Below are 12,113 nucleotides of genomic sequence, written 5' to 3' on the forward strand. Positions count from 1 at the left end.
ATTTTCGGATAGGGCAAAACTAGTGAAGACGGATGGAAGCTGAAGACTCTAACCTATCTGACTGTGCTTTGATGGAGCCCCCTTATGCTCGATTGCTAATTAAGATTAGAAGGAGTTGACTGTCACTATCGCAGGAGAATAAGCCACTTGAAATAGATAAGATAGCGTGTGCTAAATAAAAACTATTTTTAAAAGCGGGTATCTCTTGTTAGCCATTCAAAGCTGTGAGAAAAGAACAGCACAGTTTTTGCGTATTTAGTAACATGCTGTGTTCTCTAATGAGGATTTCCTGCCTTCGGATTCCTTTCAACCACTTGTGGACTCGATTTCCCGTTGGTTTCTTCATTTCAGCCGAAAATAATTTCATCCGACCCAATCGAATTCGAGCTCTGAGGCCTGCCACATCATAAAATGATTAACAAACTAATCCGTTCTGATTGTTTGTGGCGAACACAGTCACAAATCGAAGTGGAACCCCAAGGATCCTGACAAGGCGAGTTGGTGCCGCGAGCGTAAAAAATAGCATATCATCATTAAAATCTTGGACAGCTCTGGCAAGATCGGCAGAGGGAAGTGGAAGACGCAAGCCCACAACGAAGTTGTATCCACACAGTCCAATCGAGTCCACTTTGATCCGCCGCCGCAGTCTCCGCTGCATCTTCGACGTATTTTCCTTTTTTTAAGAATGGAAGACTCTGTCCCAGCGGCTGGTGAAAGATCGCGATTGCCGGCTCCATTATTTGTACAATTGCTGATTCGTTGCCTCTGCTGCCCCGCCGACCAAATACTGCTACCCAGATAAATATGCCATTTAGCTAATGGTGGCACCACACACTTACGTCGACCCCCTCGTAATTTTCGTATTTTCGGTGTGTGAACTTACCTGCAATGGAAGAAAGAAGAAATGGGAAATTAGTTGATTGAAAATGCTGAAATTGGGTAGCAGGGATTACATATAGACACATATAGATATTCATAAATATACAAAGTGTACACACTCCTTTAGGAGCTCTTAAAAAAAGTATTATATAATACTGAGCTTTATTAATGATGGCTGTTCATGGCATCCCATTCCCATTTTTATGATGTCTCACCAATCACCAGATAATCATTTGATGGCTTGCTTATAGACATCACCCGGATCAGTCCAAATCCAAATGAGCGTTTGGTAATCGGGTCTTCTGCTTTTCTCCCGCCGATGGTCTGAACATTGTCAGTTAATTCCTTTATCAAATACTCTGAGGAATCACAACAATGACTGGCTTTGGTTGTCCACGATCATGACGATCAATGGGCATTCAAGGGCCTTCGCTCCCCCTTCCAATTCAGGTTTTTATATTTTTGTTGTCGTATTTTATTGATTTCGTTCAAGACCGGAAGCAACAAGAGGCACGTCCAACAAGAGACAATGAAGATGCAACGATGACGATGGTAACCATATAATATTGATGTGGAACATTCAAATCAACATCGCAGCTAAAGTTTCGAGCTTGTTTACATTTCCCCTCTTTTGTTGCTTATCAAACAAGAGGGCAAAAGATTTGGATTTGAGCTTGGGTTTGAGGTTTCTGGTTTCTGGATTCTGCAGCTCGATTTTGTTTGACCGTTGTTGTTTGTTTTGATTCTGGGCTCGAGTCCAATTGAGTTTACTTTGCCAGCCGCTGATTTCCTCGGGGAGACGGGTATACCTACATATAGATGGGTATATATAGTCGGCACTGACTCGTCCTTTTCACCAACAGCTTCATCATGGTCACGTCTGTGTTTGTGAACCTTCTCCTTCGTTTTTTCCACTTTTCCAGCTTGTCTTGCGGTTGGAAACAAGTTTTTTGTTCTGTTTTTTGTTTGCTGGGTTTTGGCTGTTGGCTGTTGGCTGTTAGCTGTTAGCCTTTCGGGAAGGGAACCCTGCCCAAGAACTACTTGTACAAAACTGGTTTTGAGCCTCAGCCACCTGTGACAGGTCGAATGGCCACAAAAAGCCAACGAACATATGAACAAATGAACAAACTACGAAGTCCAAACACGTGCCCAGCTCAGAATAATTTGCTGACTTGCACAGTGAAATGAATAAATATTTATAGTTTAATTACAAATTGAACGGGCGAGCTCAGGTGCGGCAGCGGTGAAACTCCGAGAAGCATTTGGGAATCGTGTGGAGATACAGTGCTCTTTGCCTCAGAGAAATACAAACTGGCCGCCAATTGGGAAAGACGCACTCGGCCATTCAGTCAGTCAGTATGGCTGATAGTCTGTTAGTTGGTTAACCAGTTTCTTTGTTGGCTCTGTGCCGCAGTTGCAACTATTATCTGCGCGATATGAATATATTTCATGTGCAATCGAGCACTCGCCACAATCGCCGGTTCGCCATCTCGTTTATCAGAGAGCAACTGTTTTAATAAGCGATCCCCGATAGATAAAAGCCAACAAGTTATTTAAGGCCAGCTCGAGTTGCCAATTTGTTGGTGTTTTGTCAGCCAAAGATTTATTAATTATGCATGGCAGCACTTCGAAAGTGGCACAAACGGTTGACGAACTGTCCTTGCCACAAACCAGAGTCTTAGCTGGTTGAAAAAATCTATAAGGTGCCACAAATGGGGGACCTCACTCAGGGGATACCATGTGCTGTACGGAACCCATTCAATTCCTGCATCTACCTTTATAATTGCACTTGGGCCGTCAGGTGAGGTCAGTCAATGAATGCTCAATTGAATCAGTTTGATATCTTTACATTAATCAATTAACCATTGACAATTCAACCTCTCTTCAGTGTACGGACAAGTTTGCATCAATCATTTCACAGTCTAGATATGCCCAACAATACCAATTGCCAAATATGTAGATTCCGAATAATAATAACAAAATACCGCGATGAATATAATCAATTGAAAGCAATCAACTTTTGGCTTTCAACCCCTTGACCCCCCAATAAAAATTGTGATATCACCTCCGACCATCTGGAACCAGTGCTCCCCCAACTGCCAGCGGCGCTTGTTCACACGCCATCTGACAATTTCACTTTCCACGGTTCCACAGTGGAAGTGGACTTCTTGGCTTCTTGGCCAGCTCGGGTTACCACTGCCATCGCGGACTGGCAGCTGCTAGAGCCGCTCATAAATAAACATGAAATGAACACGAAAAACGCCTTAAAAACCGTCGGCGGCGTCGCTGGGGCTAAGCCTAAAAACCGCTTTAAAAACGCGCCAAATCGAATGTGAGCAAAAAACTACTAAAAAATGGATAACAAAAATGAAAAAAAAAACGTATAAAAAACCAACGTACTCAGCGTGCGGCATTAATGGCAACTTTATTTGTTTTGAAAGTTGACATTGATTGGACCCGCAATTGGCGACGAAGTCACTCGGTTTTGTTGTCTTTAGTGCTTGGCCATTGATGTTGGATTGTCGGTCGGAATGAGCTGGGTATATAGGTTGATATAAATGGGCATATTTCCTCAGGCCTCTTAATTCATTCAACATTTGCGGATTAAATTGCGATCACTGAGTACCCTAGCCTTAATGCTGAGAGATTTCTTTTATGGGTCTATTAATTATTATAGTTGGTGATTGTCTGGGATATTCTATGATATAATAAGGAAAAATATAAGAAAAAGCATTCTAAGCTGATTCATTGAAAATCCATTACTGCGATGTTGAAACAGTAACGTAGCTGAGAAAATGGCCAAGTTATTACCAATGACATTCTTGCTCGAGTGTGGATTTCAACAATAACATCGCCACCTCTCGGATTCATTGCGATATTTTCTTTCCCACTGCAGGGCATTCCAAAGGCTGGCAGACTCAATCATCGATGTCGGATTTCTTTCGTGGACATATCAATTGCGTGTTCCGCAAAACCAGGTCATCGGTTTTGGTCATCAGCGGCAGGGGCCACCACTGCAGAGACAGCGACTACAGATGCGACTGTGCCGTCGTCGTGGGATTAAAAGCCAATAGCTCGCCAACTGTAATGGATTACCATGGGACGTGAAACTAATGGGTGAAGACTGAGCCTGGCCTGGCGGCGTAATATGCCGTATTTCCCCGGGCCCAAAGGCCTTCCGAGCCGGGCTGCTCATGCAACTTTGATTAAATCAATCAGCGCACAAAAGCATCGCATCTAACGGCGACTGACAGTTGTGGCAACTCAGAATGGGACTCGCTCTTCACCAGGTATTCTGTGGCCACTATAGTCTCAACTTGCCGTCGAGTTCATGTCCACAGCCCACAGTCCACAGCTCCTGCATAGCTTGGCCATATTCGATGAGCTGCAGCGGGAGCTGCATTCGTAATGCCAACGCTGGATGAGAATTCCAGGTGAAGACATCAGCGGGCACAGAACACGCACCACATCCAATCTATAACCGCAGCAACAAACCGCACAGAATTTGTAGAATCCAATATTGCATGCAGTTTGCCAAGCGATGTCGGATTTCTTTCAGGGGCAGTTTTCTTCTCTCACAAATGGCGTGAGTTTCTTAAAGCAGTTTGCCTATTTCCCCTTAAAGAAGGAATATCAAAGGTAGGTTGATCATAGAGAAAGAAGTAGATTGGAGCTAGTATAACAAGGTGAAGATAGTTTAAAAATGTAATTCAGATATTGAGAATGAACTCCAGTTCATAGTATCCCTTCAATATTATTTTTATATTACGCGTATTATTGAATCAGTGCTGTACTTCACCTGTTCAAGATCCTCCTGGGGCGAAGTCGCCAAGGTCAAGGATCCACCGACCCCTCCTCCCACGCCTGATCCACTGATCGGCGGGCAAGACTGCCGCTTGAAGTCTCTGCGAATTGCCAGTTCGTACCAGGGGATCAAGGGCTTGCTCCGCAACGTGGTTTGGCATCCTATCTTGAAGTCCAGTGGATCCATGTACTCCGGTGCCATCCGGTTCAAATCACTGACGGCGGCCTCGGCGGAGGCGTAAATGTTCCCGGCGGACTGGTTGCCTGCCCTGTAACGCCAGTGGCCGCCGCTGGCCACGTCCAACATGGAGCCAGTGGGCACATCCAGGCTTCGATGCAGTCCAGCGCCCATGCTCTTGACCCTCATGTGACCCAGGGTGTGGTATCGCCTATCCACTGCGTTGGGCAGCATGGGCATGGCACTGGGGATCACCAGCAGCTCATCCTGGTCGATGGTGGCAAGACTCTGGCTGGTGCAGGACCTCTCCAGCAGCTCGGCACTGTTGCTCCTTTGGGTCACAATTGGAAGCTCGTACAGATTAAGGCGAGGACTGGTCGGCGGTCGCATGGGCGTGGCATAAATCTTTGGCTTGGCATAGAGGCTTTCCCGACGAACTGGCGCCGGAGGTGGTAGTCCTGTGGGCGATCTTGGCGTCTCGTTCAGGGACAAGGTCATGGGACGCCTATTGCCCGTTGAACCCACCGAGTTGTGGCGCAGGGTTGGCGGTCTTAGACGCGGGCAATCCCGCTCCTGCATGTCGAAACTCATCCTAGGTGAGGGCGAGTAACATCCGCGATCTGAACTCTCATAGGAGCTCCGGATGCCACTGTCTAGTCTCCGTTTTGGACTCTCTGGAGCAGTGTACAGGAAGATGGGCTCCTCTTCGCCGGCTGTGTTATAATCGGGCGTCTTTGGAGTGGCACTACTCTGCAGGGAATCCAATGAGAACCGGGAGTTCTTTTTCACATTCTGGTAATCACAGGGCATGCTGCCTCCCCCCGAGGAACTCGAAGCGTCCGAGAGAGGGCGAAAGGCCGAGGGATTGGTGTATATAGGTTCCAGATCCCCGATGGTCGGGGTTCTAACAGGTTTCGCCCTGGCGTAGATCTCCTCGGACTGACCGCCCGGCAAACTGTAGTTACTCCTCAGGGAAATGGTCCTCTGCCTTCGTGGCTTCTGCAAGACCGGCGGGAGTTGGGCTCCATTCTCCGATTCCGCCCTTATCGATCGGGATCGGGTCAATCCGCGGGCGCGTATCGTAGCATAGCCATCGTATATAGGCACCGATATCGGCGATGGAGGCGGCCTATTACTCGCACTGACTGCCGACATTTTTCTGATGGTATTTTTCTGTAGTTTTATGACTTTTGCTTATAGGCTTTTCATGCTGTACCGTCTCTGTTTTCGTTCACTTTAAACATTGATTAATTGCTGCGGCATTCAAATTGAGGTTTATCATTTATAAGCAAAGAAATATAAAGTTTGCCCCACTCGCGCACTCGATTGTTCATTGCTGGGGTCCCCCACTGGGACTTAAGAGATAAGACTGCATCAATCATTTTTAATTGAGCCTGGGATTCATAAATTGAAGCCGCTGGTCCAACGAACTCGGCCTGACACGCCCCAAACTCTAGTAACTCCCCATCTTTCTCCGCTCCAAAACCGCACTCGTCTCGTCTGCCTGTCCCTCAAATTTGGTTCGTTTCTATGGCCAAGTTGTCTCATTAGCGCCTAATTAGCATCTATTCCACATGACGCACGTTGTGTCGGATTTTGACGGACATCCTCTATAGAAAAGTGGAATAAAAGCGAAACTATCGCACCTTAGAGTCTCTTAATGGAGCAGCACTTTGGGGGGAAGTCATATGGATAAGATACTTTCTTGAAGGTTCGTACCGAGGGATCGTAGGGAAAAGTAGAGTGGGTGTTGAATGCAAAGGGAGGTGGAATCAAAGGAAATGAGAAGTTGTGAAGACGAAAGTGAATAAATAAGCACTAGAGACCCAACATGTATCTCATTAAAACATTACTCAGTATTAATCTATCTAGAAAGTCTGTTAGGTTCACTGCCAGAAATTCACTTGAGTAAATACTTTTAACCTTCAGCCAAATGCTTAAAGGACGTGTCAGTCAGCAGACCTAATATCTAGGAAATAAAACAAAAAACATTTACTGTATATTTCCCCCTAAAACTATATCTCATGTTTCCTTTTTGCCGAGAGTCTATAGTTTCATGGGTTTCATCATCTACGCGACACTTTCGACTGACACCAACGGCACTTAAACATATCTATAAGCATGTGGCATCCCGAGATCCGCTGGAGTCGCCACATACCCCTCCCGTATCCAGTCCCATGGCCATTCTGAAACCTATTCCTATGGCTGAGTCTGCCTGTCAATTGGTTTGTCGGTTCAGTTCGGCACGGTTCGATGACACTTGGGAGCCACGAAGGAGTTCTGGTTCCTTGTGGGGCTGGGGCTACATGGAACATAGAACCACAGTTCGATGTCTGCCGGACTTTTGCCATTTTGCCATTTGGCCATTTGGCCAGTCGTCTGGTTAGCTGACAGCGGCAACAATAACAAGGAAATGCAATAAACAACCATTTTCTAATGTCATCAACATACTGCGAACGACGTTTCAATGTTTCTGCTTTATTGCTGTTGATTTTCTCTTTTTTCTATTTTTTTATTGTAGGTTTCTGCAGTTGGGAGTGGACTGGGAAGTGCTCGAGGAGTGAGAAGTGGCAATTGTGACTGCTCTGGACAGTTGCTGTTGTTTTTAGCGCTGCGTGAATTGGCTGTAATTGTTTTGATTGCAGTTCATGGTGTGCTACACTCGGTTGTCGGACTTCTCGGTTCCGGGGCTCGGTTCTCGGGGCTTCTAATAAAGAGCGACTTTAATTGCGGACTTAGAGTGGAGTGGCGATGCGACGGAATGTACATCATTTCGAAATTGCTCAATGTGAATGAAGAAATTAACTAAAAATTAACGCTCACCAGCGATTAAAGTAACACTCTGAACAGGAATCTAAGCTAAAGTGGTGGTCGAGTATTACGATTTCTGTAACAGTTTAGTGGTAAAAATGTAGTCAAACTGCAGTAGTGCTTGAAGGAAACATTTTGGTTAGGATCATCAACCAAATTATCCATACACAAAATGTAAATTTTCAAGAGAAGTTCCACACATTTCTGTTCCTTGAAAATATCAATGCAATCAATCAAACCTTTCAATGAAGATCCAGTAGACGATTACAGTGTGAATCACCATACAATTTGCTATACACACCCAGACATAATGTTGCAGGGACTTTGCGACAAAGTGTAATATTTATGGCCTATGCAAAGCCCAAGTAAAACAGAAGTGGAAAGGTCCAAAGTGAGTCAGCCTGCGGCAAAAGTTTGAGCAGGACTAGCCCCAGTTTGTGATGCACTGGACGGGGGAAAAAATTCAATCAACCCAATCACGAATCGTGCAAATTAATTCGAGCACAGCGAAAATAAATCAAATTTTGTCAAAATTCAATAGCCTAAAGCACCCACAGGGCATCGGGAATGCGCTTGAATTTTTTCTCCTTCAAAATTTGACTTTTCTGGGTCATGTGGGCGTCTAATTGTTGGCATTTTTCTCCGCCGATTGTCTTTGTCTATTGAAATTTATGCAATTGCAGCTTGCATTGGCATTTAATGGTGCATTTGGTATCTATTGTTATGCTAAAATAGTAAAAATTGAACTTTTGAGGCAGGCTAAATGGCAAGGGTTCAAACCCAACTCGTTTCCTCTGCGAAGGCGTTTGTTATTCCTCCATTTCTAGTTTATCGTTAACGCACCTTTGACAGCATTGACAACTTTCGCCGAAATGCAAAACGCGGCTGGGGCGTTTTTCAGCGGCTTTATCGCGGTGTCTGTCGCAGTCTGTCTAGATTTCTGTGCTTTTCCTGTGGGCAGGCAGCTGAAAAATAAAAGGGCCAAAGTCTAGACAACGGGGCTGCCGAGCTGTCTTATCAGCCAGCCGAAATCTAAAAAGGAAATTGCCTGGGACTCGGTAAAAATGTATATACAAGAAACAGCGCTTAAATATAAGCAACTGACTGAGAACGCTGAGATCGAGGGGGTAATTTGATTAATGTGCTTAGGCGATGGAATCAAGCATATATAAAACTGCTGATGATTAAAGCGTGAAGAGACCTGCTCAACACATGTTCTCAACAGAGGAACTGGGGGTCGCTTAAAAAACTATTTTTACTGGTGATGCTGACATTGGGACTTCCATTGATCACTACGCCATTTGCTGGCACAAAACTCGTTGGCTAATTGTGTCAGGCGCACATATCCAAAATATTGTGAGTGCTCAATTTCGAAACTGGTTGAAAAAAACATCATGTGTGTGAAGTGCGCAAAAACGCAAAGCCGGCTTGAGCTGTCAACTGCATAGTTAAGTAGCTCAGAACTGTTGGGGCGGCAGTTTTGACAGGTGGAGGTGTGTGGTTGAAATCATTTTTGGCTAAACATCAATGCACTTGAGAGCCATTCAATAATTGGGGCTTTATTTGCCTTCATTCGGCTGATCAAGAAGCTCTGCCATTAGATCATTCAAGGTGTGTTGAAGTAACAAAACGTGACGCAAATAAACTATAAAAAAAATGATCAATTTGAAAGAACAATTTTATGCCCGCCTTTAAAGTGTTTTATGGCTCCTCTTTCAAATTTATGAAAATTAGCGCTACAAAAACATTTTGTGTTGACAACGGCGGCGCCTAAGTCGCCAAAATTATTTCCACCGAAAAACCGGCTTATCATCGACTGTTTATCTCCGCGATCGTAAAATTATACAATTATTATATTTATGCAAAAAATAAAAAGGTCTTGAAAAGGGAGCGCCAGCAATCTACAAAACTAAAAGTTTCTATACACACATTTTTCCCAAAACTTTACCCTGAAGTTTATCGGCCTGCATTAATTAGGCACGAAACCTGCTGTGCGAGAGGGTCAGAAAATAAAAGAAGGGGCTAAGCCGCCGTTATGAGCCGAACTCTGGACACTGAAAGAAAATAGTGGAACATATGATGTTTAGAATGCATTGCAGGCATGTAAAGAAGTAATGAAGTAATTGTTTTTTTTGGAATTACTCTCCCCTATGTAATTAAGTTTTATGCATTAATTAACAAATACTCGTGCACCCAATATTCATGAATTCATATATTTTAATATGGAAAATCTGAGAACGTTTATGAGTTTTTCCGCTGTGCAGTCTGGGCCAGCTGGGGATTTTTAGCGGGTGGACTTATAAAGTGCGAAACCGGTTCGCCAGCCTAGAGTTTCTTAATCGGCCAGAAGACCCAATCCAAGCCCGAAATGGAGGCAAGACGATCTCCGGCCGTTCTCCACTTCCTCACTCGACGCACTTGACAGCCGCATAAGCACTTTTGTGGAAATTATAAACAATTGAGGCTAATTTAAGTTTCTTTATTTTCATCTACTGGCAAACGCTGGGAGATGTGCAATATCGTAGACTATATAACAACATTAGCCGTGTAACTCGAGAGGATTGCTCGAATGGGGAAATGAGTTTTTGCGTCAGAGTGCTTTATATATAGACTTAATGCATTTCATTAAGAGTCACTTGAGGCGCGAGATGCTGCAACGCCATCTGAGTCTGCTATTCAATGGGGGTGGAAATCGCCAGCCATTGCATAACGAAGGTCAATTCAATGAATAAAAAGCCAGAATTTGTTCAATCGAAGATTCGGTCTGAATGGTACGGAAGCACGCCGGCTATTTCAAATGGAAAGATGTAAGCTAGTAATGCAGCAAGCAAGTTAATACTCGCTTAATGAGATAAGAAGACAGCAATCTAAAATTTGCACGCCGTTTAAAGCTGTTTAATGATAATCCTATTTCAGAGAGCTGCAAAGTTGCTAGCTATAAGAGGTAATATCTGCAGGCTTTATTACCAGCTATTTTAAATATTTGTCTACCGCAGATAAAATGATATTGATAAGATACAAGTGCAGTTAGCCCATTTTACTGGTTTTCCGTAGAATTTTGTAGACATTTAAACAGTACTATTCCGTCGAAACCCAGTGACCATTTCCACTTTCCTGCTCCATCTTTCATCTGAGTAAAATGTTACAATGGCGGAGCACCCTTTGGTAATCTGCTCCAGCAGCAGCATAGGCTTCTACAATAATGCCCATTGGGCTGCATGTTTGAGGGGCATAAACAAAGTCGACCCCCTAACCCAAACCATTACATTACCCGAAACCCGAAAAAAGGAAGAAGTGCAAGGCCCGAAAATGCGAGAGAGGAAAACTTTTTCATTATTATTATTAGCGCCGAAGATGGGGGCCGCCAGATATAACAGAGCCCAAAAACTCATCAGCATAATCAACAGGGGAAAGGGCGGCGAATGTTGCATGCCACATGCACACAGCCTGGTTACCGACCGACTGAGCTGAGCTGAACAGACTGACAGACTAACAGACTAATGTGCAGTTGTCGTCATTGTTTTGTGTGCATGTACAATAATTCCAGATACTACAGCCCCATTGTAGTTGCTCGTCAAGTGGACTGCCATCCGGCGCTGCGAACTGGGAAAAGAGTTGCCCCGAGTTGTAATTACGGACAACTCGAGTGGAACTCCAGTGCCAGATCCCCAGCTGAGAGGACAGCTGACCGAAAATTTGAATTCAGGCGCAGCCCTATCGCCGTGAAGACCAATAAATTTCCAATTGCATTTCATTAGCTTTAAGCATTCGAACCAGACTGGCCAAGACCAAGACTGAGACCGAGACCAAGACTGATAAATGGTCTGCTGACGTGATTTGTTTACCAGCGACCGAGACTCGATTCCCATTTTCAAGAGGCTATCGTTTTGATTAGATTTCTTGACGCTGCTATTCGGATCTTTCGTTATTTTATGACTCCACAATGGACTCCTGTTTCTCACTCTGTTTCGAATCGTATGCAAATTTTCCAGTTTTGTTCGAAAGTGAAGTGGAAGTGGGGTGTCTGCTAGATGCTTTCTATGCGATTAACAAGGTCTGGACATATTGATGGATGTCTCCAGATACGCCATCTGCTTATTATATTTCCCACTCGCATGTTGACTCAGTAAATCAAGTGAGGATAGTCAATTAAGCCGGGCGGTCATTGAGAAAAGTGTTGGCAGAGTCAACTCATTTATTAAATCGTTTTTCCAAAGGAAAATAACAGACCACGTTCCAGCCCTGGCGATACTTTTAATTTACCAATTTGATCCATACTCATCTACCTCGCCGAGAACAAGTAAAGTTCTGGGAGAATGATAATTAAATTTTCAAGAACCAAAGGGAGCGCCTTCTGTGAAAACTCAAGCACTAAATGGAAGCCCCAGATAAGAAAAGGGCTGGGTAGTTTTGGTTGGTAGTTGGAGTTGGCCTTTCCGAG

General features: G+C 44.3%; 1 protein-coding gene across 7 annotated transcripts in view; it reads right to left on the bottom strand.

The window, feature by feature from the left end:
- LOC122614110 (protein sickie) overlaps positions 1-12,113 on the bottom strand; it is a 131,847-nt gene that overhangs the window by 7,222 nt on the left and 112,512 nt on the right. For 2 of the 7 annotated variants that reach the window (XM_043788596.1, XM_043788599.1), the window contains exon 2: positions 4,679-6,115. The exons of 4 other annotated variants lie outside the window; for them this stretch is intronic. In XM_043788596.1, coding sequence (XP_043644531.1) covers positions 4,679-6,016 — 1,338 coding nt within the window. In that variant the 5' untranslated portion in view covers positions 6,017-6,115. Of the gene's footprint in view, positions 1-4,678; positions 8,453-12,113 lie in introns of those variants that run through there. One more of the 7 variants, XM_043788597.1, reaches the window with a different exon arrangement.

This window comes from Drosophila teissieri, chromosome 2R (genome assembly GCF_016746235.2).
Source record: "Drosophila teissieri strain GT53w chromosome 2R, Prin_Dtei_1.1, whole genome shotgun sequence".
NCBI classification, from domain to species: domain Eukaryota; kingdom Metazoa; phylum Arthropoda; class Insecta; order Diptera; family Drosophilidae; genus Drosophila; species Drosophila teissieri.